We start from the raw sequence: 26,951 nt of genomic DNA, 5'->3' as shown, positions 1-26,951 counted from the left end.
ACTGACTGTCAGCTTATATCCAGCCCCACAGTTCATGCTGACGTCAGGGCAAGTGCTGATTCGACATTCTTTGGAGATGACAAATCAGTTATTACGTTGTATTCAGAACCACATTCAGTGACTGTTTTCAGCAAATATTAATCTGAAAGTGTTAAAAGACAAATATGTATGATTGATGGAAAGTTTCTTACGGCAAACAGAAGCAGAACAGCAGGGGTTCGATGGATCAGGCTGGCTGACAGGGACATAACCTGCACCAGTGCAGTTTGCTATGGGAGGTGCTGGGCAAGCCTTAGGCTTGCAAGTCACAGTCTTAGACTCCTCACAGACACAGTCCTGGCATTTGTACTCAAACCTCTCATTAAACTAAAAGAATAAAAGAAAATGGTGAATTAATTTTCTCTTTCAAGTCAACAGTGCATTTTAGGATTTTAACTGAACATGAACAAGGGACTTGACTCACCTCACGAGAAATGCTCTCAGGATCGAGACATCCTGTGAGAATGAACAATTCAGTAGGACTTCATGACTGATACAGTATAGTCTGTGTAATGGTAACACTTGAGGATATACAGCACACTGCACTTACCACACTTTTCTACACATATTCCAGATTTTTTGTTAAAGAGTTTCATTCCGTCAGGACAAAAGCAGCCCTCAGTGGTAAAGTTCATAGTTGGTTCACTAGGACTGTAAAATTAAATAATAAAACAATCAACTGTTCATTTATGTTGTCTTTCATATATCCTTTCAATCAATACACAATTTTTGTCTACTTGTCACTATAAACACATATCACTTCTGTCTGAGGGAATGCTAAATTGTACAATAAAATTCATAATGAATACACTTTTTTGCAGGAACTTACTTGTCTTCACAGGTTGGTGGTTCTACAGGGCCACATGGCTTGTAAACTTTGTCTGATGGGCAGTTGCTGGCTGTGGGTGAAGAAAAGAACTCAACAGTTTCTTTTTAACATTTGCCTACTATAGTTCTCTATATCTCTATTTCAACCTTTTTTGAGCCAAGGTACATTTTTTTCATTGAAAAAATCACAAGGCACACCACCAACCGAAAATGTTAAAAAATGAAACTCTGTAGCCTATATTAACAAAATAAAGTCATTCTTGTCAAAGTGTCTTGAATAGGAATCAAATAAACACAAAGAAAAATCATATATATATATATATATATATATATATATATATATATATATATATACAGACACTTGACAATGGCATATTATTTGCAGATAATTAATTCGTTTTCAAAAAATGTTTTTTAGATCAATTAGGTGAAATTGGATAATTTCCCACGGCACACCTGACGGTCTCTCACGGCACACTAGTGTGCCACGGCTCAGTGGTTGAAAAACACTGCTCTATATATAATTAAATGCGCAGTAGTCTATCTAGTGTGTGATAAATACAACAAAAGTAAAAGAAAATAACATTCTTTTCTGATTCCAATGATCCCAACATTTTCAATAAAATTGTGGGTGGTTGCTTACCACACAGTGTGGTGTGATTCCTCCAGTGGAGGCAAACCCCAGCCTGAGCACAGGCAGCAGCATAAGTCTGCAAACTGGTGCACTCAACTGCTCGGTTGGAAACACGACAGCTGTCAAAAACACAGCCTCTGTAGAAATTCTCTGGAGAGACAAAAGGATGGCACTCTGCAAAGACACTGCAAAGGAAAAAGACAAAACAAAAATAAACAACATGTCAACACTAATGTGGATGATGTGAGCTACAACATGGATTATAAAATGCCTACCTGCTCTTAAGCAGGTTGCATACGGAGTCTGGCTTGCATGGAGCTGGGTTTGACGTTGGTTCAGGTACATTGGTGGGTTGTACAGGTGATTTTTGGCAGTTGGGTCGGTAAATATCATTTACAAGCCAGTGGTCTGCCATCTCTTCACATCTTTCCACTAGCTTGCCTCCAGGCAACCTGCAGTCATCAGCTTGGTTGTCGTTGCATGTTCCTGACAGTAGTCACAAACCATTAATATTGTAGTCTGACAAGGGATTTGTGAACGTGGCTAAAAAAAGAGAGTTCTTACCACAATGGCCTTCTGTGTTACCGCCAAATTGTTGAGATGGAAGGGTAATACTAAAGCCAGTGATCCCAAATGTAATGACCACTTTTAGGCGAGGGATCTCCAAAATCAAGTTAATGCCAGAATTCATGATCTTAACACCTTGTTGTGAATAAGGTAGTTTCAGGCCTGCTTCATTTTTCAGTGCCTACAGAAAAAAAAATACAACATCATAAGACAAGATAAAGACAGAATAAAATATATTCTGTTTACATTAATGATCTACTTTAAAGGAACAGTATGTAAGATTGTGGCCAAAACTGTCCAAAACTGGTACTGCAATCACTTTCAAAATACTGTAGAACGGTGTATCCCCTCCAACCTCCCCCCTGACTCGAGGTTGCCAGGTTACCGAGGTAACGTTAGGCTACTCACATTTTTCACACAGTTTCACATTGCCATAATCGACGTGCTAATGTTGTTTTCCTCGGCGTTTCAGCATAATGACAGAGAAACGGACTCATAATGCATTGCTAATGTTAGCAATGACGACTCGCCGTTTTTATTTCCCAAACAATTCCTCACCTTTTCAATTCGATGACCCACCTCCTCTGTATGCGCTAACGTAACGTTACTTTGCACGAACATGCATAACTTTGTTCGACTGTCGTGAATATTTGAAATGTCCATTTACATTATGTACAAGTAAGTTAGCCAGGAGAAAATTAGCAACGCTGGCGTCTGTCTTCAAATTCTTCTCCGTTTTCAGCCGTCTCCATCTTTCAAAGGCATCTCCTATACAAATCCTTGTTTTATTTCGGACTTTGTCACGACGTAGTTCGGATTCATAACGAGGTCTTAGGTTTCGTAACGTTATACATGTTTTATCCGACACGTTCGTAGCTGCAGCTGCGGTAACTAGAGCAGAGCTGGCAACCCGGAAGACGAAACTCTACTGACTTCGTGATTGGTCGATAGGTGGAGGGTGGCGCCTCAGACCAAAACACAAAATGACAACAATAACGTCAGTTGAGGGCTGCAACTCTCACTTTTAAATGCCAATATCCTGGCCGGACCACTGTTGTCAGTGATATAAGTATTTGAAATGAACATGATTTCTTCATGTCTAGTGACATATCAGGGCCATTTTATGATTAATTGAAATACATTTCTTACATACTGTTCCTTTAAGTTAGTTTTGTGAATTTTTAATGACATATAATAACACTAAAGAAAGCATATAGTGTATATATACAGCAGTCTTACCTCCAACTTTGCTGCTCCAATAAGATTATGATTCTTGAGTGTGACAACTTCTGATCTGTATGATATTATTATTGATCTTGGACAAGAAACATCTTCAGTGGGATCGCACAGTACATTGTCAATATAAATCTTCAAGTTATGTCTTGGTATAATCTCTTTCATCAAAACATAAGTGCAGTTTCCTTGATAACTGTAAAATAAACCATCAAATGTAATGTAATGAGGATCTCCCCAACCTTCACATACACCTGAAAAGAAACAAAAAAAAATTCAAATCCAAAGTTCACTATAAAACATATTTAAAAGAAAGAAAACAAACAAGTCAACACAAATGCCCCACTATGAATCTGTATTAATGAATATTTTACTGTGAAAATAACTTACAGTCACAAACATAATGTTGGCAGCAGTGATATTCATCGTATACAAGAACCGGTTTCTTGCCGTTGGTGCAGGTTATATCCTCAATGGGTGGACATTCATATTCAAGTATTTCAATTGTATTGTTCTCAATGCATCTGGCCATGGTGCAATTGCACAAGGCGAATGTCTCATTTTGCTAAAGGAAAAAAAATATTAGTATGTTTAGATATTTAATAGAACAAACATGAAATACTGCAGCTGTTATTGTGCTAGGTACTTTAACAGTCTTACCGTGACATTCCATTTAGGGCACTCAGGTACAGGACGTGTGGTTGTAGTTGGCCTTGCTGTTGTCTCAGTGGTTGTAGTTGGCCCTGTTGTGGGTGGCACTGCTGTTGTAGTAGGGGGTGGGGTTGGCGGGGCTGTGGTCTTAGTGATTGTGGTGCTATGCTCTGCCGTGGTGCTGTGCGCTGTTGTGGTTGTAGTTGGCCCTGTTGTGGGTGGCAATGCTGTTGTAGTAGGTGGCGGGGTTGGCTGAGCTGTGGTCTTACTAGTTGTGGTTGGCCCTGTTGTTGTAGTAGGAGGTGGGGTTGGCTGGGTCGTTGTCTTACTGGTTGTGGTTGGTTCTGCTGTGGTTGTAGTTGGCCTTGCGGTTGTCTCAGTGGTTGTAGTTGGCCCTGTTGTGGGTGGCACTGCTGTTGTCGTAGGTGGCGGGGTTGGCTGAGCTGTGGTCTTAGTAGTTGTGGTTGGCCCTGTTATTGTAGTAGGAGGTGGGGTTGGCTGGATTGTTGTCTTACTGGTTGTGGTTGGTTCTGCTGTGGTTGTAGTTGGCCTTGCTGTTGTCTCAGTGGTTGTAGTTGGCCCTGTTGTGGGTGGCACTGCTGTTGTAGTAGGTGGCGGGGTTGGCGGGGCTGTGGTCTTAGTGGTTGTGGTGCTATGCTCTGCCGTGGTGCTGTGCGCTGTTGTGGGTGGCACTGCTGTTGTAGAAGGGGGTGGGGTTGGCGGGGCTGTGGTCTTAGTGGTTGTGGTGCTATGCTCTGCCGTGGAGCTGTGCGCTGCTGTGGTTGTAATTGGCCCTGTTGTGGGTGGCACTGCGGTTGTAGTAGGGGGTGGGGTTGGCGGGGCTGTGGTCTTAGTGGTTGTGGTGCTATGCCCTGCCGTGGTGCTGTGCTCTGTTGTGGTTGTAGTTGGCCCTGTTGTGGGTGGCACTGCTGTTGTAGTAGATGGCGGGGTTGGCTGAGCTGTGGTCTTAGTAGTTGTGGTTGGCCCTGTTATTGTAGTAGGAGGTGGGGTTGGCTGGATTGTTGTCTTACTGGTTGTGGTTGGTTCTGCTGTGGTTGTAGTTGGCCTTGCTGTTGTCTCACTGGTTGTAGTTGGCCCTGTTGTGGGTGGCACTGCTGTTGTAGTAGGTGGTGGCGTTGGCGGGGCTGTGGTCTTAGTGGTTGTGGTGCTATGCTCTGCTGTGGAGCTGTGCTCTGCTGTGGTTGTAGTTGGCCCTGTTGTGGGTGGCACTGCTGTTGTAGTAGGGGGTGGGGTTGGCGGGGCTGTGGTCTTAGTGGTTGTGGTGCTATGCTCTGCCGTGGTGCTGTGCGCTGTTGTGGGTGGCACTGCTGTTGTAGAAGGGGGTGGGGTTGGCGGGGCTGTGGTCTTAATGGTTGTGGTGCTATGCTCTGCCGTGGTGCTGTGCTCTGTTGTGGTTGTAGTTGGCCCTGTTGTGGGTGGCACTGCGGTTGTAGTAGGGGGTGGGGTTGGCGGGGCTGTGGTCTTAGTGGTTGTGGTGCTATGCTCTGCCGTGGTGCTGTGCTCTGTTGTGGTTGTAGTTGGCCCTGTTGTTCGTGGCACTGCTGTTGTAGTAGGTGGCGGGGTTGGCTGAGCTGTGGTCTTAGTAGTTGTGGTTGGCCCTGTTATTGTAGTAGGAGGTGGGGTTGGCTGGATTGTTGTCTTACTGGTTGTGGTTGGTTCTGCTGTGGTTGTAGTTGGCCTTGCTGTTGTCTCAGTGGTTGTAGTTGGCCCTGTTGTGGGTGGCACTGCTGTTGTAGTAGGTGGTGGCGTTGGCGGGGCTGTGGTCTTAGTGGTTGTGGTGCTATGCTCTGCTGTGGAGCTGTGCTCTGCTGTGGTTGTAGTTGGCCCTGTTGTGGGTGGCACTGCTGTTGTAGTAGGGGGTGGGGTTGGCGGGGCTGTGGTCTTAGTGGTTGTGGTGCTATGCTCTGCCGTGGTGCTCTGCTCTGTTGTGGTTGTAGTTGGCCCTGTTGTGGGTGGCACTGCTGTTGTAGTAGGTGGCGGGGTTGGCTGAGCTGTGGTCTTAGTAGTTGTGGTTGGCCCTGTTGTTGTAGTAGGAGGTGGGGTTGGCTGGATCGTTGTCTTACTGGTTGTGGTTGGTTCTGTTGTGGTTGTAGTTGGCCTTGCTGTTGTCTCAGTGGTTGTAGTTGGCCCTGTTGTGGGCGGCACTGCTGTTGTAGTAGGGGGTGGGGTTGGCGCGGCTGTCGTCTTAGTGGTTGTGGTGCTATGCTCTGCCGTGGAGCTGTGCTCTGTTGTGGTTGTAGTTGGCCCTGTTGTGGGTGGCACTGCTGTTGTAGTAGGTGGCGGGGTTGGCTGAGCTGTGGTCTTAGTAGTTGTGGTTGGCCCTGTTGTTGTAGTAGGAGGTGGGGTTGGCTGGATCGTTGTCTTACTGGTTGTGGTTGGTTCTGCTGTGGTTGTAGTTGGCCTTGCAGTTGTCTCAGTGGTTGTAGTTAGCCCTGTTGTGGGTGGCACTGCTGTTGTAGTAGGGGGTGGGGTTGGCGGGGCTGTGGTCTTAGTGGTTGTGGTGCTATGCTCTGCTGTGGTTGTAGTTGGCCCTGTTGTGGGTGGCACTGCGGTTGTAGTAGGGGGTGGGGTTGGCGGGGCTGTGGTCTTAGTGGTTGTGGTGCTATGCTCTGCCGTGGTGCTGTGCGCTGTTGTGGGTGGCACTGCTGTTGTAGAAGGGGGTGGGGTTGGCGGGGCTGTGGTCTTAGTGGTTGTGGTGCTATGCTCTGCCGTGGTGCTCTGCTCTGTTGTGGTTGTAGTTGGCCCTGTTGTGGGTGGCACTGCTGTTGTAGTAGGTGGCGGGGTTGGCTGAGCTGTGGTCTTAGTAGTTGTGGTTGGCCCTGTTGTTGTAGTAGGAGGTGGGGTTGGCTGGATCGTTGTCTTACTGGTTGTGGTTGGTTCTGTTGTGGTTGTAGTTGGCCTTGCTGTTGTCTCAGTGGTTGTAGTTGGCCCTGTTGTGGGCGGCACTGCTGTTGTAGTAGGGGGTGGGGATGGCGCGGCTGTCGTCTTAGTGGTTGTGGTGCTATGCTCTGCCGTGGAGCTGTGCTCTGTTGTGGTTGTAGTTGGCCCTGTTGTGGGTGGCACTGCTGTTGTAGTAGGTGGCGGGGTTGGCTGAGCTGTGGTCTTAGTAGTTGTGGTTGGCCCTGTTGTTGTAGTAGGAGGTGGGGTTGGCTGGATCGTTGTCTTACTGGTTGTGGTTGGTTCTGCTGTGGTTGTAGTTGGCCTTGCAGTTGTCTCAGTGGTTGTAGTTAGCCCTGTTGTGGGTGGCACTGCTGTTGTAGTAGGGGGTGGGGTTGGCGGGGCTGTGGTCTTAGTGGTTGTGGTGCTATGCTCTGCTGTGGTTGTAGTTGGCCCTGTTGTGGGTGGCACTGCGGTTGTAGTAGGGGGTGGGGTTGGCGGGGCTGTGGTCTTAATGGTTGTGGTGCTATGCTCTGCCGTGGTGCTGTGCTCTGTTGTGGTTGTAGTTGGCCCTGTTGTGGGTGGCACTGCTGTTGTAGTAGGTAGCCGGGTTGGCTGAGCTGTGGTCTTAGTAGTTGTGGTTGGCCCTGTTGTTGTAGTAGAAGGTGGGGTTGGCTGGATCGTTGTCTTAATGGTTGTGGTTGGTTCTGCTGTGGTTGTAGTTGGCCTTGCTGTTGTCTCAGTGGTTGTAGTTGGCCCTGTTGTGGGTGGCACTGCTGTTGTAGTAGGGGGTGGGGTTGGCGGGGCTGTGGTCTTAGTGGTTGTGGTGCTATGCTCTGCCGTGGTGCTGTGCGCTGTTGTGGTTGTAGTTGGCCCTGTTGTGGGTGGCAATACTGTTGTAGTAGGTGGCGGGGTTGGCTGAGCTGTGGTCTTACTAGTTGTGGTTGGCCCTGTTGTTGTAGTAGGAGGTGGGGTTGGCTGGATCGTTGTCTTACTGGTTGTGGTTGGTTCTGCTGTGGTTGTAGTTGGCCTTGCTGTTGTCTCAGTGGTTGTAGTTGGCCCTGTTGTGGGTGGCACTGCTGTTGTCGTATGTGGCGGGGTTGGCTGAGCTGTGGTCTTAGTAGTTGTGGTTGGCCCTGTTGTTGTAGTAGGAGGTGGGGTAGGTTGGATCGTTGTCTTACTGGTTGTGGTTGGTTCTGCTGTGGTTGTAGTTGGCCTTGTGGTTGTCTCAGTGGTTGTAGTTGGCCCTGTTGTGGGTGGCACTGCTGTTGTAGTAGGGGGTGGGGTAGGTTGGATCGTTGTCTTACTGGTTGTGGTTGGTTCTGCTGTGGTTGTAGTTGGCCTTGTGGTTGTCTCAGTGGTTGTAGTTGGCCCTGTTGTGGGTGGCACTGCTGTTGTAGTAGGGGGTGGGGTTGGCGGGGCTGTGGTCTTAGTGGTTGTGGTGCTATGCTCTGCTGTGGAGCTGTGCTCTGCTGTGGTTGTAGTTGACCCTGTTGTGGGTGGCACTGCGGTTGTAGTAGGGGATGGGGTTGGCAGGGCTGTGGTCTTAGTGGTTGTGGTGCTATGCTCTGCCGTGGTGCTGTGCTCTGTTGTGGTTGTAGTTGGCCCTGTTGTGGGTGGCACTGCTGTTGTAGTAGGTGGCGGGGTTGGCTGAGCTGTGGTCTTAGTAGTTGTGGTTGGCCCTGTTATTGTAGTAGGAGGTGGGGTTGGCTGGATTGTTGTCTTACTGGTTGTGGTTGGTTCTGCTGTGGTTGTAGTTGGCCTTGCTGTTGTCTCAGTGGTTGTAGTTGGCCCTGTTGTGGGTGGCACTGCTGTTGTAGTAGGTGGTGGCGTTGGCGGGGCTGTGGTCTTAGTGGTTGTGGTGCTATGCTCTGCTGTGGAGCTGTGCTCTGCTGTGGTTGTAGTTGGCCCTGTTGTGGGTGGCACTGCTGTTGTAGTAGGGGGTGGGGTTGGCGGGGCTGTGGTCCTAGTGGTTGTGGTGCTATGCTCTGCCGTGGTGCTGTGCGCTGTTGTGGGTGGCACTGCTGTTGTAGAAGGGGGTGTGGTTGGCGGGGCTGTGGTCTTAGTGGTTGTGGTGCTATATTCTGCTGTGGTGCTGTGCTCTGTTGTGGTTGTAGTTGGCCCTGTTGTTCGTGGCACTGCTGTTGTAGTAGGTGGCGGGGTTGGCGGGGCTGTGGTCTTAGTGGTTGTGGTGCTATGCTCTGCCGTGGTGCTGTGCGCTGTTGTGGTTGTAGTTGGCCCTGTTGTGGGTGGCAATACTGTTGTAGTAGGTGGCGGGGTTGGCTGAGCTGTGGTCTTACTAGTTGTGGTTGGCCCTGTTGTTGTAGTAGGAGGTGTGGTTGGCTGGATCGTTGTCTTACTGGTTGTGGTTGGTTCTGCTGTGGTTGTAGTTGGCCTTGCGGTTGTCTCAGTGGTTGTAGTTGGCCCTGTTGTGGGTGGCACTGCTGTTGTAGTATGTGGCGGGGTTGGCTGAGCTGTGGTCTTAGTAGTTGTGGTTGGCCCTGTTGTTGTAGTAGGAGGTGGGGTTGGCTGGATCGTTGTCTTACTGGTTGTGGTTGGTTCTGCTGTGGTTGTAGTTGGCCTTGCGGTTGTCTCAGTGGTTGTAGTTGGCCCTGTTGTGGGTGGCACTGCTGTTGTAGTAGGGGGTGGGGTTGGCGGGGCTGTGGTCTTAGTGGTTGTGGTGCTATGCTCTGCTGTGGAGCTGTGCTCTGCTGTGGTTGTAGTTGACCCTGTTGTGGGTGGCACTGCGGTTGTAGTAGGGGATGGGGTTGGCAGGGCTGTGGTCTTAGTGGTTGTGGTGCTATGCTCTGCCGTGGTGCTGTGCTCTGTTGTGGTTGTAGTTGGCCCTGTTGTGGGTGGCACTGCTGTTGTAGTAGGTGGCGGGGTTGGCTGAGCTGTGGTCTTAGTAGTTGTGGTTGGCCCTGTTATTGTAGTAGGAGGTGGGGTTGGCTGGATTGTTGTCTTACTGGTTGTGGTTGGTTCTGCTGTGGTTGTAGTTGGCCTTGCTGTTGTCTCAGTGGTTGTAGTTGGCCCTGTTGTGGGTGGCACTGCTGTTGTAGTAGGTGGTGGCGTTGGCGGGGCTGTGGTCTTAGTGGTTGTGGTGCTATGCTCTGCTGTGGAGCTGTGCTCTGCTGTGGTCGTAGTTGGCCCTGTTGTGGGTGGCACTGCTGTTGTAGTAGGGGGTGGGGTTGGCGGGGCTGTGGTCCTAGTGGTTGTGGTGCTATGCTCTGCCGTGGTGCTGTGCGCTGTTGTGGGTGGCACTGCTGTTGTAGAAGGGGGTGGGGTTGGCGGGGCTGTGGTCTTAGTGGTTGTGGTGCTATGCTCTGCCGTGGTGCTGTGCTCTGTTGTGGTTGTAGTTGGCCCTGTTGTTCGTGGCACTGCTGTTGTAGTAGGTGGCGGGGTTTGCTGAGCTGTGGTCTTAGTAGTTGTGGTTGGCCCTGTTGTTGTAGTAGGAGGTGGGGTTGGCTGGATCGTTGTCTTACTGGTTGTGGTTGGTTCTGCTGTGGTTGTAGTTGGCCTTGCTGTTGTCTCAGTGGTTGTAGTTGGCCTTGTTGTGGGCGGCACTGCTGTTGTAGTAGGGGGTGGGGTTGGCGCGGCTGTGGTCTTAGTGGTTGTGGTGTTATGCTCTGCCGTGGTGCTGTGCTCTGTTGTGGTTGTAGTTGGCCCTGTTGTGGGTGGCACTGCTGTTGTAGTAGGGGGTGGGGTTGGCGGGGCTGTGGTCTTAGTGGTTGTGGTGCTATGCTCTGCTGTGGTTGTAGTTGGCCCTGTTGTGGGTGGCACTGCGGTTGTAGTAGGGGGTGGGGTTGGCGGGGTTGGCGGGGCTGTGGTCTTAGTGGTTGTGGTGCTATGCTCTGCCGTGGTGCTCTGCTCTGTTGTGGTTGTAGTTGGCCCTGTTGTGGGTGGCACTGCTGTTGTAGTAGGTGGCGGGGTTGGCTGAGCTGTGGTCTTAGTAGTTGTGGTTGGCCCTGTTGTTGTAGTAGGTGGTGGGGTTGGCTGGATCGTTGTCTTACTGGTTGTGGTTGGTTCTGCTGTGGTTGTAGTTGGCCTTGCGGTTGTCTCAGTGGTTGTAGTTGGCCCTGTTGTCGGTGACACTGCTGTTGTAGTAGGGGGTGGGGTTGGCGGGGCTGTGGTCTTAGTGGTTGTGGTGCTATGCTCTGCTGTGGAGCTGTGCTCTGCTGTGGTTGTAGTTGGCCCTGTTGTGGGTGGCACTGCGGTTGTAGTAGGGGGTGGGGTTGGCGGGGCTGTGGTCTTAGTGGTTGTGGTGCTATGCTCTGCTGTGGTTGTAGTTGGCCCTGTTGTGGGTGGCACTGCGGTTGTAGTAGGGGGTGGGGTTGGTGGGGCTGTGGTCTTAGTGGTTGTGGTGCTATGCTCTGCCGTGGTTCTGTGCTCTGTTGTGGTTGTAGTTGGCCCTGTTGTGGGTGGCACTGCTGTTGTAGTAGGTGGCCGGGTTGGCTGAGCTGTGGTCTTAGTAGTTGTGGTTGGCCCTGTTGTTGTAGTAGGAGGTGGGGTTGGCTGGATCGTTGTCTTAATGGTTGTGGTTGGTTCTGCTGTGGTTGTAGTTGGCCTTGCTGTTGTCTCAGTGGTTGTAGTTGGCCCTGTTGTGGGTGGCACTGCTGTTGTAGTAGGTGGCCGGGTTGGCTGAGCTGTGGTCTTAGTAGTTGTGGTTGGCCCTGTTGTTGTAGTAGGAGGTGGGGTTGGCTGGATCGTTGTATTAATGGTTGTGGTTGGTTCTGCTGTGGTTGCAGTTGGCCTTGCTGTTGTCTCAGTGGTTGTAGTTGGCCCTGTTGTGGGTGGCACTGCTGTTGTAGTAGGGGGTGGGGTTGGCGGGGCTGTGGTCTTAGTGGTTGTGGTGCTATGCTCTGCCGTGGTGCTGTGCGCTGTTGTGGTTGTAGTTGGCCCTGTTGTGGGTGGCACTGCTGTTGTAGTAGGGGGTGGGGTTGGCGGGGCTGTGGTCTTAGTGGTTGTGGTGCTATGCTCTGCCGTGGTGCTGTGCTCTGTTGTGGTTGTAGTTGGCCCTGTTGTGGGTGGCACTGCTGTTGTAGTAGGTGGCCGGGTTGGCTGAGCTGTGGTCTTAGTAGTTGTGGTTTGCCCTGTTGTTGTAGTAGGAGGTGGGGTTGGCTGGATCGTTGTCTTAATGGTTGTGGTTGGTTCTGCTGTGGTTGTAGTTGGCCTTGCTGTTGTCTCAGTGGTTGTAGTTGGCCCTGTTGTGGGCGGTACTGCTGTTGTAGTAGTGGGTGGAGTTGGCGCGGCTGTGGTCTTAGTGGTTGTGGTGCTATGCTCTGCCGTGGTGCTGTGCTCTGTTGTGGTTGTAGTTGGCCCTGTTGTGGGTGGCACTGCTGTTGTAGTAGGTGGCGGGGTTGGTTGAGCTGTGGTCTTAGTAGTTGTGGTTGGCCCTGTTGTTGTAGTAGGAGGTGGGGTTGGCTGGATCGTTGTCTTACTGGTTGTGGTTGGTTCTGCTGTGGTTGTAGTTGGCCTTGCTGTTGTCTCAGTGGTTGTAGTTGGCCCTGTTGTGGGTGGCACTGCTGTTGTAGTAGGGGGTGGGGTTGGCGGGGTTGTGGTCTTAGTGGTTGTGGTGCTATGCTCTGCCGTGGTGCTGTGCTCTGTTGTGGTTGGCACTGCTGTTGTAGTAGGTGGCGGGGTTGGCTGAGCTGTGGTCTTAGTAGTTGTGGTTGGCCCTGTTGTTGTAGTAGGAGGTGGGGTTGGCTGGATCGTTGTCTTACTGGTTGTGGTTGGTTCTGCTGTGGTTGTAGTTGGCCTTGCTGTTGTCTCAGTGGTTGTAGTTGGCCCTGTTGTGGGTGGCACTGCTGTTGTAGTAGGGGGTGGGGTTGGCGGGGCTGTGGTCTCAGTGGTTGTGGTGCTATGCTCTGCCGTGGTGCTGTGCTCTGTTGTGGTTGGCACTGCTGTTGTAGTAGGTGGCGGGGTTGGCTGAGCTGTGGTCTTAGTAGTTGTGGTTGGCCCTGTTGTTGTCGTAGGAGGTAGGGTTGGCTGGATCGTTGTCTTAATGGTTGTGGTTGGTTCTGCTGTGGTTGTAGTTGGCCTTGCTGTTGTCTCAATGGTTGTAGTTGGACCTGTTGTGGGTGTCTCAGTGGCTGTAGTTAACCCTGATGTTACGGATGTTTGGGTTGTTTGTGCGGTTTTTTGCGGGGCGGTTCCTTTTGTGAGTGTTGTGTGTGATGTTAAGGGACCAGTGAGAGGTCCTACTGTTGTTGTAGTAGGAGGTGGGGTTGTGCTTGGCCCTGTTGTTGTAGTAGGGGGTGGGGTTGGAGGAGCTGTGGTCTTAGTAGTTGTGGTTGGCCCTGCTGTTGTAGTAGGAGGTGGGGGTGGAAGGGCCGTGGTTTTTGTAGTTGTGGTGCTGTGCTCTGCTGTGGTGCTGTGCTCTACTGTGGTTGTAGATAGCCCTGTTGTAGTAGGGGGTGCGGTTGGCGGGGCTGTGGTCTTAGTAGTTGTGGCTGGCCCTGTTGTTGTCGTAGGAGGTTGGGTTGTGGTTGGCCCTGTTGTTGTAGTAGGAGGTGGGGTTGACTGGATCGTTGTCTTACCGGTTGTGGTTGGTTCTGCTGTGGTTGTAGTTGGCCTTGCTGTTGTAGTAGGTGGTGGGGTTGGCGGGGCTGTGGTCTCAGTGGTTGTAGTTGGCCCTGTTGTGGGTGGGACTGCTGTTGTAGAAGGGGGTGCGGTTGGCGGGGCTGTGGTCTTAGTAGTTGTGGCTGGCCCTGTTGTGGTTGGCCCTGTTGTTGTAGTAGGAGGTGGGGTTGACTGGATCGTTGTCTTACCGGTTGTGGTTGGTTCTGCTGTGGTTGTAGTTGGCCTTGCTGTTGTAGTAGGTGGTGGGGTTGGCGGGGCTGTGGTCTTAGTAGTTGTGGCTGGCCCTGTTGTGGGTGGGACTGCTGTTGTAGTAGGGGGTGGGGTTGGCGGGGCTGTGGTCTTAGTGGTTGTGGTCGGCCCTGTTGTTGTAGTAGGAGGTGGGGTTGGCTGGATCGTTGTCTTACTGGTTGTGGTTGGTTCTGCTGTGGTTGTAGATAGCCCTGTTGTAGTAGGGGGTGCGGTTGGCGGGGCTGTGGTCTTAGTAGTTGTGGCTGGCCCTGTTGTTGTCGTAGGAGGTTGGGTTGTGGTTGGCCCTGTTGTTGTAGTAGGAGGTGGGGTTGACTGGATCGTTGTCTTACCGGTTGTGGTTGGTTCTGCTGTGGTTGTAGTTGGCCTTGCTGTTGTAGTAGGTGGTGGGGTTGGCGGGGCTGTGGTCTCAGTGGTTGTAGTTGGCCCTGTTGTGGGTGGGACTGCTGTTGTAGAAGGGGGTGCGGTTGGCGGGGCTGTGGTCTTAGTAGTTGTGGCTGGCCCTGTTGTGGTTGGCCCTGTTGTTGTAGTAGGAGGTGGGGTTGACTGGATCGTTGTCTTACCGGTTGTGGTTGGTTCTGCTGTGGTTGTAGTTGGCCTTGCTGTTGTAGTAGGTGGTGGGGTTGGCGGGGCTGTGGTCTTAGTAGTTGTGGCTGGCCCTGTTGTGGGTGGGACTGCTGTTGTAGTAGGGGGTGGGGTTGGCGGGGCTGTGGTCTTAGTGGTTGTGGTCGGCCCTGTTGTTGTAGTAGGAGGTGGGGTTGGCTGGATCGTTGTCTTACTGGTTGTGGTTGGTTCTGCTGTGGTTGTAGATAGCCCTGTTGTAGAAGGGGGTGTGGTTGGCGGGGCTGTGGTCTTAGTAGTTGTGGGTGGCATTGCTGTTGTAGTAGGTGGTGGGGGTGGTGGGGCCGTGGTCTCAGTGGTTGTAGTTGGCCCTGTTGTGGGTGGGACTGCTGTTGTAGTAGGGGGTGGGGTTGGCGGGGCTGTGGTCTTAGTGGTTGTGGTGCTGCGCTCTGTTGTGGTTGTAGTTGGCCCTGTTGTGGGTGGCACTGCCGTTGTAGTAGGTGGTGGGGTTGGCGGAGCTGTGGTCTTAGTAGTTGTGGTCGGCCCTGTTGTGGGTGGGACTGCTGTTGTAGTAGGGGGTGGGGTTGGCGGGGCTGTGGTCTTAGTGGTTGTGGTGCTATGCTCTGCCGTGGAGCTGTGCTCTGTTGTGGTTGTAGTTGGCCCTGTTGTGGGTGGCACTGCTGTTGTAGTAGGTGGTGGGGTTGGCGGAGCTGTGGTCTTAGTGGTTGTGGTCGGCCCTGTTGTTGTAGTAGGAGGTGGGGTTGGCTGGATCGTTGTCTTACTGGTTGTGGTTGGTTCTGCTGTGGTTGTAGATAGCCCTGTTGTAGTAGGGGGTGTGGTTGGCGGGGCTGTGGTCTTAGTAGTTGTGGGTGGCATTGCTGTTGTAGTAGGTGGTGGGGTTGGCGGAGCTGTGGTCTTAGTAGTTGTGGCTAGCCCTGTTGTTGTAGTAGGAGGTGGGGTTGTGGTTGGCCCTGTTGTTGTAGTAGGAGGTGGGGTTGGCTGGATCGTTGTCTTACTGGTTGTGGTTGGTTCTGCTGTGGTTGTCGTTGGCCTTGCTGTTGTAGTAGGAGGTGGGGGTGGTGGGGTCGTGGTCTCAGTGGTTGTAGTTGACCCTGTTGTGGGTGGCACTGCTGTTGTAGTAGGGGGTGCAGTTGGCGGGGCTGTGGTCTTAGTAGTTGTGGCTGGCCCTGTTGTTGTAGTAGGAGGTGGGGTTGTGGTTGGCCCTGTTGTTGTAGTAGGAGGTGGGGTTGACTGGATCGTTGTCTTACCGGTTGTGGTTGGTTCTGCTGTGGTTGTAGTTGGCCTTGCTGTTGTAGTAGGAGGTGGGGGTGGTGGGGCCGTGGTCTCAGTGGTTGTAGTTGGCCCTGTTGTGGGTGGGACTGCTGTTGTAGTAGGGGGTGGGGTTGGCGGGGCTGTGGTCTTAGTGGTTGTGGTGCTGCGCTCTGTTGTGGTTGTAGTTGGCCCTGTTGTGGGTGGCACTGCTGTTGTAGTAGGTGGTGGGGTTGGCGGAGCTGTGGTCTTAGTAGTTGTGGTCGGCCCTGTTGTCGTAGTAGGAGGTGGGGTTGGCTGGATCGTTGTCTGACTGGTTGTGGTTGGTTCTGCTGTGGTTGTAGTTGGCCTTGCTGTTGTAGTAGGAGGTGGGGTTTGTGGGTTTGTGGGTTCACAGAAAATCACCTCACAGCATACCCTGATCTTGTAGTTGAAGCACTTTCGTGGAGGTCGTAGTTGGTCCTTTTCTCTACATATTAAACCATAATCCACGTCACAAGTAACTACTTGGCCAGTTGCACTCATAAATTCACTCAAGGTGTAATCTGGATAATCGACTGGTCTGCAGTCAATCTGTTGGGGATTTTTACATATTTGTTTACCACTATCTGTGATGTTCTTGTATGTTTCCCAGTCACTTCTATCTGTTATTGGATCATGCACGTTATACCAGTCTGACCAATTACATGTTATTATACAGGTGGTAGTGCCAGGTGGAGTTGTGGTTGGTGGGGACGTAGTTACTGTGGTTGTAGTTGGTACTGTAGTTGTTGTAGGAGGTTCAGTAGTAGTAGGAGCTGGAGTTGGTGGAGGCGTAGCTACTGTGGTTGGGCCTGCAGTTGTAGTAGGAAGCTGTGTGGTTGTTGTCGTCGTGGCAATTGTTGTTGATGTTGGTGTTGGTGTTGGTGTTGAACAGGGTTTTCCTCCTTGTATCACTGTTGCATTAATGCAGATTGCATAGTAGCACATTCCCATGTTGTCAGTCACATTGTAAATAACATCATTTTCATTATAAAAAATCCCGTTGTAGTAGCAACCTTCACAACGCTCCACACATATCCCCTTGTTCTCATCATATATGGGCTCATCATCTGGGCATTCAGGGTAACAACCTGTGAAAAGCACATCAAAAACATTACATCTTTGATCCACACGTTTCTCAAATGTAAGTTCTGACAATGCGTTCTCATAAACATCTTACCTTCCAGTTTGGGTATACGGTTCTTACAGTTTCCTTTCGGGTTCAAACACGTCTTGTAACAAGGTGTGTGGCAAGGCTTGTAATGCCAAGTGCATCCCTTATGGTGATTGTAGTAGTCACAATAGATAGCTAAGAAGGAAAGACAGAAGATCTGTTATGTAAATACATACTGTCACATCTATTATATATTTTAAGATAACTACATTTCTGTGAACAAAAACCCATCTGATATGTTCTCCATTACAGGTCTGAGGACTGACCTTTTTGTATGAAGTATAACACATGACAGAAATAGTGTGATAGATAATCACAAAAGGTAATGAATGGATGTAATATTGACATTAATATTAGATACACACGGAAATCCACAGACTCTCTGAATACAGGCTGTAATTACACATTATAGTCATTAACATATTACCATATTAAATATATAATAAAGTTTTACGCATTGAATTGACGATATTAGATTTCATCTCTTTAGAGAAAAAAACTTTGTCATCTTTAAATGTTGGAGTCATGATCATTTAGGCAAACCAAAACAGCGTCTTGTGCCAATTAAAAAAAAAAAAAAAAACTTAAACCAAAACAAAACACACTCCTATACTAGAAAGTATTTTACTTACGACAGATGTCTGGAGATCTCCATGCAACACAGACACCGGCCTCATTACAAGCTTGGGCATAAGCTGCAACAGCTGTGCAGAAACATTCACAGTCTCCTCCAGTGTCGCAGGCGCATGAGTCTTTCACGCAGTTGTCATGAAAAGGACGTGGATCTACCTGTTCAGTCAGCCCAAGAGGAAGATTGATTTAACTATGTTTTTAATGCTTTCAACAACGGCTATTTATTTGATAGACAACTCCGTCATTACCTTTTTGTGGCAGTCTTTGAATGTAACTCCAGTTATGATTCCGCACATCACTTTTGCCCAGTGATGTCGAGTGGGTGTTAATTCACAAGGGTTAATATTAACTTCCACATCTGGGCAAGTGCTGGACACTTTCCAGCTGTTTCCAAATTGTAATGGGTTGCTCACCCCCATCTGACCCTGGATGGTGAAGTCATTCTGTCCATCGCCATCAAAATTTCCACACAGTCCACATAATTGTCCCTGTACAGTGATTAAAAAGAATGGATGAGTCATTGGCACAACTCCTAGCATGCTGATAAACAGAGTATTGAATGTGTTTATTATAATAAATGCTACATTGGTATCATTGTTGTCCCAAACTGCTAAACAAGGTAGAAGAAAATTATCAGCAACAAATTAAAATGCTATGCTGCACAGAAAATCTCTAAAGAATCAATTTTACAAGTTACAAGAATTACTGTGACTCACGCTGTGCTGTGGCTCCAGTATGATGCGAACAGTTGTTTTGCGATCCCATATCACTGAGAGACCAATGTCTGATTCTAGGACCAGATACGAGGCATCCTTCCTTATTCTGTATGGAATCACGGAGCCATTTCCCAGGTTTACCTCTTCATGGTGCCCCTTTGTTAGCTTGATTTCTTTTTGCTGCAGTGTACACAAGATTTCTTTAGTTTGCATTGCAATATTAAAATCCTGTTAGCTGATTTAACTGTGCTGAATATTTTAGGCCCAGATCAGATGTGTATATCAGGTCTTACCCCGAGCTGAATTCGGACAGTTTTGGAGCACGTGGTGCCTGAACTTCCACATGGAACATTTTCCGTAAAAATTCCAAAGTTGTCCAGTACTGTTTTGTTGCCACATTTGTTCTTAAAAGAAAAAGATTAATTAATCAATCTGTGTGTTCAACATTCGTTTAAAACTCATGTAGAAAATTACATAAAATAAGATAAACATCCCCAGGAGAGAACTGACAAATCATTTGTCATTCATATTCATTACTATATTATAAGACATATTCATTTTGATTAATAAATGTACACAGTTAAAACTTATTAGGGAGTTTCTGTATATGTAATATTAAACTTATAATTTTAATTTACCTTGACAGCAACATAGGAACAATGTCCTTGAAACGCATAAGTTTTCTGATCAAATGTAGTGTAGTGACCACTTCCATAAATAATGCAAGTTCCTGGGCATTTATTCTGTGTGCAGTCCCAGTTTCCACTTTTGCAGGTGCTACATGTGTCAGAAACAGTTAAATATAATAACATGTTAAGAATACTGCAAGTACAACAAGCAGACAAAACTCATAATCATCGTATCACTCTCTAGATTCAAATATGGCCATACCAGGTGTTGCACTGGTTGGGAATCTGTGTTCCAGGGGCATATAGATCCCCATCATGCTGACATGGACATTCACTTTCTTTCACACAGAGACCTTTGCCATCATCAAAGAGGCCACTAGGACACTGACAGCCAGGTTCACACTCTGTGGAGTCCTGGGAGGACAGAAAGAGGGGATAGCGATAAAGAATATATTGCTATATTACAGAAAATTAATGAATGACTGAACTACTGCGTGTGTTCGCCATTAAATTCAGAAACAAATATTAGACAGAGATACTGCATTTGACACTGAGAAGAAACGGCAGCAAAACAGCTTACACAGGTACTGCTGTGTAGATTCAAACAAGTCTGAGCACACTGTCCAAGTTCTCCCGTGCTAGCAGTAGAGCAGTTGACAAACACTTTTGGATGAGGGCACTCTGTAAGGAAAGCAGAAGCTTTTGATGTATTATTGTATCTAATACACAGTATTTCACTCAATTTCTTGTGGTGTGAAAAAAAAGAGATCAGCAAAAAACTGACCTGATGTGTGCAATCTCGAAGAACGGCAATGGAGCACTCCACTTGTGCACACACTGGAAAAAGACACCAAAGATATCAGATGCAGCACAAAGTATTTAAAAATGTACTTTCTGTGAATCTGACATACTGCACACATTACAATACTGCTCTGATTTGAACTGACTCACCAGTGCTCGTCTTTGATGGTAATAGAACTCCCTGGCCTAATGTAGACGTCGTTATGGTAACAAGGACATTTTTCCATGGGGACACATATGCCGTGTTCATTTAGATAGTGACCCTCAGAGCAGGAGCAGCCATCCACAGGCAAGAAGTCAGAGGTGCAGCTCTGCTGCGTTGAGCCCAATGACTGACAAGTCAGCTGGCATCTCTGATGCTTGTAAGCGAAGGTCTGAGAATCTGGGCAGCTGTTTGAGTATTTATCTGTTTTGTAGACAATGTGAAGATGGATACTTAATAGGTTTATGACTATTTATGCAAACTCCAGAAACCGTTACTCAGCTCTACTTTAATATAATGAAAGGTACCCTTACCACACACGCTGTCCCTCCAGCCTGTCAAGAACACTCCCTTTGATGCACAAGCTCGTGCGTAAGAGGAGAAAACAGCACAGAGGCAGTCTTCGCTCTTCTCACAGTTACAACTAGCATATGTACATCGCTGCAGAAGACAAGACACTTTTACAAAATTGCAGTCCCATCAAATTCAGTGAAAGACAAAGGTTCTGCTGTACCTTGTAGTACATCTCAGGATCCACCACTGAATAGCACTGTGCAAAGACACTATCTGGACTTTCTAGCAAGGCACACCAATGTTTGGCGTACAACTCTGACAAAGAAAAAACAATATTTTTTTATTGTCCATGTCATTTACAACTCACAGCTATCTAGTTATCATGAATAGAACACTCCCAGAATATTAACTAGTGTTTAAATCATCACACTTGACTAACAAAAGAAAACCTCCTTAAAACTACCATTTTCCACACTGAGGGAACAGGGGTCATCAAGTCTTTCCGGTCTGTCCGGGCACATGAGGTTGGCCTTCCAGGAGTTACTAAAGGTTGCTCCAGTTCCCTCCACAATTCCCTGAGGAGTCCTCATGTCGTCAGACAGGACCATGTTGTAGTCCCCACATAAACCTGGAGAAAAGATAAACATCACAATTATTAGGATAAAACAGAAATAAGTTTGCCAGCGCTTACATACAGCCAGCCAAATACTGTCTGAAACTGGCAAGATTTTTCTTTGTTTGTTGAGAAGAAAAAGATCCTGATATTTTCTGTTTGTCACTGTAATGAGTAATGTTTTTTTTTTTTTTTAAAGAAAACATCCATCCATTTTCTGCCAGAAGCTCAGTGAAGACAACCTAGTAACATTTTCTAGCACCTCAAGGGGGATCCTCTTAGGTCAGATGATAAATGTAATGTCTACTCTGAGCTCCTTCAGAGGTCTGAGCTCCTAACTCCATCTCAGAACATACTGATGGCTGTAATCTTTGTGGTGTGTTTAAACTACATATGTATGACTACTGTTGTATTTAATTTGCCATTTTTTTTAATTTTTTTTTAATTTTCCTTAAAACTATACGCTTCTGCAACACTGCAACATTCCCCACTGAGGGATAAATTAAAGGATTGTCTTATCTTAGAGTAAGTACTAATGTGGAGCTGTGCTCTGTTAATGACATATTTTGGTAATTTAATAACAGCAAAGCTTATTGTTGAGAGAACTGTAAAACTCACCACGTGTCTTTGATCTGTAGCTCTGCTCCAGTCTGACATAAACTTGCATGATAGGAACGTGCTGGATCTGAATTTGCAACCCAAAACTTGTTTGGAGCAATATGTGAAAAGATGAAGGGCGGAATATGACGACATCTCCTTTAAACAAAATCAAATAGATAATCAATAAGATCACCATCTGATACCGCAGGATAAAGAAAAACTGACAATAACGTTTTAATCAGTTTCCTGTTTTCTAACCCACCTGTGCTGTACGGCAAACTGATGGTCTGCGTATTCTGCTTTACTTTGCCATCAAAAGTAAACACTAATACCTGAATAAAAGCAGAACCCGTCATGAGAGTGTTGCAGATATCAGGGTGCATTAAAAATATTACTACAGTATTAACTTACATTGTTTCTGTCATTGTTCAGCAGGAATTTAACGTTCTTCAGACAAGTGTCAAACTCTTGGTTTACACATGGAACCAACTGGACCAGGATGGTAAATGCTGGGCTCGTGCCATCCTGAAACATCCAATTCATAGTGTTCATACTGAATCCACACTGGATTTGGCTTCATCAGAAGATAGTTATGTCTCATATGACATTCACCTTGCTTTCCACCTTTGCCAGGGTGTAGTAACAGTCTCCATGGAAGGTGAAAGTTTTCCCATCAAATGTTGTCACATGTGAACCCTCTTCAACTGCGCAAGAAGCAGCCATTTGTAGGCTCTTACAAGCCCACCTACCCTCAAAACATGTGCTGAAAAACAACCACAAACAAATCATTTATCTTATTTAAACATGTCGGTTCACAATAAACAACACATCCTGTTTACATTATGAAACCTTTAACATACCATTCCTCTCGGTCCTGTGTGTACACTTCACCAGAGTTGTAGATTTTGTCATATTTGCACTGACATTCAGACTGAGGAATGCACCCTCTCGTGGAAATATCATCAAACACAGTTCCTGAAGTAGAGAGTCATAAAATTACAATTATGGCTAAAAATAGCGTAATGAGTAGATAGAAACTTGTATTTGTAGTGCACAGGGTTCGCGGTTACTGAATATTTTCCATCACTGACCGTTTGTTTTTAAACTGTTACGGAAAAATCATACCCCTGGCCACTTGGTGGCGAGTGAGCATATTAATTGGCTATTGTCCCTCTTGATTAGTAGTGTAAAACCTGGATCTTTCACTGATAGTGGTGGGAAAAAAGATTCGGATCCGGGTCATTGAACCAGCCACCAAAGAAGACTCAAGAATCATGAATCTAAGTGTTTATTTAACCGGCTCAGTTGAGTCCTACCACATTTGATTGATATATAATCAATAAACTGCGCCATTCAAACATCTTATGTCTCGCTCGGCAGAGAAACAAAATGCACTACCTGACTTGACCACTAGCAAACTAAGGCACGTAGCCACTCGACTAGCGAATCTGTAGTGGATTCACTACTCATGAGTCCCTGCTTAACCGAGAGCAGGGAGTCAACAGCCACTCACTCGGTCGGCAGAGAAACCAAACTTAACCGACTCAGGGATCATTCTCATGTCAGAGAAAACACAAATGCTCTTAATCTGTTGCCACCTATAGCCAGTCTAGAGACAAAAAAAACAAAAAAAGAAATGACCATATTTTAAAATTCAGACCATTAATCACAGACAAGAATTTTCTTCTAGACCGTGAGTCACGTTATGATACTGAATCTCACTGGAACCTATGTTGTGAGAGAATTAATAGCCTACTCTGCATCCACCCCACGTATATTTTAAACCATGAGAAAATAAAATATTCTTTCGTAATAGTTCATTCATTCATTCATTCATTCATCTTCTGTACCCGCTTATTCCTGTTAAGGGTCGCGGGGGTCTGCTGGAGCCTGGCAAGAGGCGGGGGTACACCCTGGACAGGTCGCCAGTCCATCGCAGGGCCAACACAGAGAGACAGACAACCATTCACACTCACACGCACACCTACGGCCAATTTAGAATCACCAATTAACCTAATGAGCATGTCTTTGGATGGTGGGAGGAAGCCAGAGGACCCGGAGAGAACCCACGCAGACACAGGGAGAACATGCAAACTCCACACAGAAAAGCCCAGTCGGCCCATGGATTCAAACTCCGGGACCTTCTCGCTGTGAGGCATCAGTGCTAACCACCTCGCCACTGTGCCGCCCCTTTCGTAGTAGTGACCTCTGCGCTGCGTATTGTGCGTAAATGAGTGAGTGCCTTAGTTTGCTAGTGGGTAGTAAGTCGGGTAGTACGTTTTGTTTCTCTGCCGAGTGAGATGTAAGATGTTTGAATGGTGCAGTTTATTGATTATATATCAATCAAATGTGGTAGGACTCAACTGAGTCTGTTAAATAGACGTCTAGATTCATGATTCTTGAGTCGTCTTTGATGGCCGGTTATATGAGCCGGATCCCCAATCTTTTTTTTCCACCGCTACTGAATATTAATTAAAAATGAACTAAAATTAAATGCTATTGAATATGTCATTATTATCATTTAAAAAAAAAAGTGATGAGTAAAAATAGATTATGACGGGATTCTTATGACCCTGTCAGTTAAAATGACAGACAACGATAAAGTCTAGCACAACCTCTGGTAGAGTACTCACCAGGAGGACAGAAGCAGCCGTCCATTTTGTGTTCCTCACACAGTGACCTTGTATCTTGATATGAGCACGTATCCATGCAAGGGGAACCGCTTTCTTCATACACCATGTTGAATGGACACTCCTTACCTGTGAACAAAGCATGCGGTACAAGAATTAAAGATTTTTTGCGTTGATTCTTTATCCATTTAAATATATATATTTTTTTCTTTAAGTAACAAAAATTGAATACTACTTTTTTATTCAGTGAACAATGAAGTAGTTTTTCACCAAGGTAATTAATCCACCCTCATAATATGAAATGTAAACAGGAAAAACAAACATGTTACCACAGAACTGAGATGTCCTCCAGTTGGGAGGTTGTCCTCCTGCATGGGAACACTGTCGAGAGAACTCAGACAAGGTGCTGCAGACACAGAAGTCATTTGTTCTGTTGGTACAGCTGCACATGTCCTGCACACAGGCCTGGATGTAAGGTTCAGGGTCAATCAGATTGGTGCAGGAGCTCCAGGACTCATTGCGCAGCATCTCATTACAGGCGGCTTGCTAGAAGGGACAAAAGAAATTAATGGTTAAGAAAGGCGAAGTTACTTTGTAACTAAATATTTATTACTGGAAAATAAACTCACAAATTTGTTGCATGACTCCGACACATTCACAGCCCCTTCTTCTTCACCTTCATAGAGGTCCTCACATTCAGAATTTGGATGGTGAACTCTGTGTTTGTTGCCGAACTCAATGGGGCTGATTCTGCGATCTGCATGCATATATGTAATGGTAGTCGTAGTGTCAAACGGCAAAAACAGTAGATTACAGGTGAAATGAATAAATATATCGAGTCATTAACTAGATGTACCAGCGTGAATGAACTCATCGTAGACTGGTACACCATTGAAGTCTCCACAAAGTCCACAAGTACGATTTTCATATTCACGATCAATTTCCACCTAGAACACACAGAAGAGATTTTTTTTACTATTTTAATAACAGTTCTTACACTTCAGAAAAAATAATCCAATCTTAGATCACAGAAAGAATAACTGTAGATAAGTATAAATGATCTAATTGTAACATAATGCACAAATTAAAATCTACTGTAGGTGTCCTTTGGTTTTTACCATGACTGCATCTTCACCGTTCCACATGACAGTGATGCCAACTTTGGACTGGAGCTTGATGTAAACCGCATTCTTTTCTACTTGTACCCCTGCCTGGTAGTGTGGCAATGTGACACTGTGAAAAAGACAAGTTTTATTCTAATGCACAAATAACAGATTTACTTTCGCAGGCTGTGTTTTATTTCATTTTATTAACTCACGGCATGTCGTTCACAGTCACTAGACTCCAGCTGAGGTGGAATAAAACGTTGTTGATGGTGACCACCACATAACTGACAATAGGCTGCCCATCATTTTCCTTCCTCTTTATGTGCACTGAGAACTCCTGGAAGGACCCATGGCAGTCAGAGACGAGGTTGTATTCACACATACCAGGAAACTGGTACACATCACCATCGAAGGTCTTGAAGTGTTCTCTGCCCCATGTGCTACAAATGCTGCTGACATGGTTGGGAACTGGGAAAGAAAATGTATGTAGATACCAATTAGACTTTACTAAAATGATACCGGAGAAACTGTAATCATTAAGTAATAATTAACCTGAATAATCAAACTATCAAAGTATCCATATCCATCTGAGTCTTACCCAGCCTGGCTTGGACATCACTGACGCTGGTAACAAACGAAGCGAGGAAACATAACCACACAGAGCTCCACCTCATCTTTGCCACTGTGGGCTTGCTGTCACCAAAGCTGGTAATAGTCAGACTGCACTTGGCAGGCCTTTATATATTTATGGATTGCACAATTTTTTGCTCACACCCACCTTCATAGCTGGGCCTGCAGTTTCATAGCCTAGACCTGGCGAACACGTGCTGAATGGATGTCTGACGCCTTTCTCATGTCCTGTATACACATTTCTTACATCCTCCTTATCTCTTGAATGAACAATTGCACTTCAATTACGAATATAAATTTCCAGAAGAGTAATAAAACGATTTTCTTGACAGTGTCTCAGAAGATTATTTAGCATAAATTATTTAGTATAAATGAGGCCCACTGTTGCTGTTAGAAAATTGTAAAGAAAGTACAGATCTCATGATTGGAGCCTGTCATTGGGCGAGAGGTGGGGTACACCCTGGACAGGTCTCCAGTCTATCGGAGGTCTAACACAGAGAGACAGACAACCATTCACACTCACATGCACACCTACGGCCAATTTAGAATCACCAGTTAACCTAATGAGCATGTGTTTGGATGGTGGGAGGGAGCCGGAGTACCCAGAAAGAACCCATGCAGACACAGGGAGAACATGCAAACTCTACACAGAAAGGCCCAGTCAATGATTTTTAGTCTAGTTTTGCTTATCTTTTTGGTTAAAAACATAAAATGAAACAGTGCCTTCTGCAATAAATAATCCAAAACTAAAAATGAAAAATGTACTTGAAGGAAGGTATTTGAGATGAGCTTACATATATTTGTTCACCGGGGCACCTGCAGTGTCTGCGTAAATGTTTTTCTTGTCTTGTGCGTAAGACTTCTGTACACAGGTGAGGTTTTCATTGGAAACCATTTGGCACCCGTGTACCAAAAACTGAGCACACCTTAACAATCCAAACAAAGGTCAAAATATGTCAGGTAATGCGATGACTCTATTCCATTTTGTTCTTTTCTGTCCACCGGGGACAGGATGTATAACCTAATCTCTTATTCTCTTCTAGTCATTGTCCAGCTTTCCAAACGTGGCTTAAGGTACACGTCACTAGAATACTTTTACATGGCGAGAAACAACAAAAGAAATGTCCTTTTGCTTTCTTGATATGATCAACAAAATGTGTACACTTTTAATAATCAAACACACACTAATAATCAAAATGTATGTTTCTGTTATTGACAACCATAATTAATAGCAACAAAAAAACAATAACAGTACGTGTCTAATCAATTCAGTATATATTTAGGTGACACATGGACTGAGTTGAATCTTTTTATCTTATCAGTAGATAAATACTTTCTCTACAGTGGTTACAATGATTAAATGAACCACTGAATGACTACGTGCCCATGTTATGAAC

General features: G+C 46.8%; 1 protein-coding gene across 1 annotated transcript; it reads right to left on the bottom strand.

Annotated features, from left to right (window-relative positions):
* Positions 1-114: 114 nt before the first annotated feature.
* On the bottom strand, positions 115-25,462 carry LOC311496198 (mucin-2-like; the record flags this gene model as incomplete). Its single annotated transcript, XM_084555960.1, has 26 exons — positions 115-366; positions 464-495; positions 590-690; positions 869-938; positions 1,511-1,686; positions 1,777-1,987; positions 2,066-2,249; positions 3,308-3,555; positions 3,692-3,866; positions 19,032-19,092; positions 19,417-19,515; positions 19,630-19,885; positions 19,996-20,122; positions 20,196-20,290; positions 20,439-20,603; positions 21,207-21,344; positions 21,451-21,520; positions 21,600-21,713; positions 21,801-21,951; positions 22,049-22,163; positions 23,822-23,947; positions 24,148-24,364; positions 24,448-24,575; positions 24,675-24,765; positions 24,937-25,051; positions 25,137-25,462. Coding segments are annotated over 26 exons (3,843 nt in total), but the record flags the coding sequence as incomplete, so codon positions are not given.
* Positions 25,463-26,951: the final 1,489 nt, after the last annotated feature.

Source organism: Chelon labrosus (assembly GCF_963514085.1).
Source record: "Chelon labrosus genome assembly, chromosome: 11".
NCBI lineage: Eukaryota > Metazoa > Chordata > Actinopteri > Mugiliformes > Mugilidae > Chelon > Chelon labrosus.
Note: the sequence above shows the minus strand (reverse complement) of the source record. Positions and strands in the feature narration are given on the sequence as shown.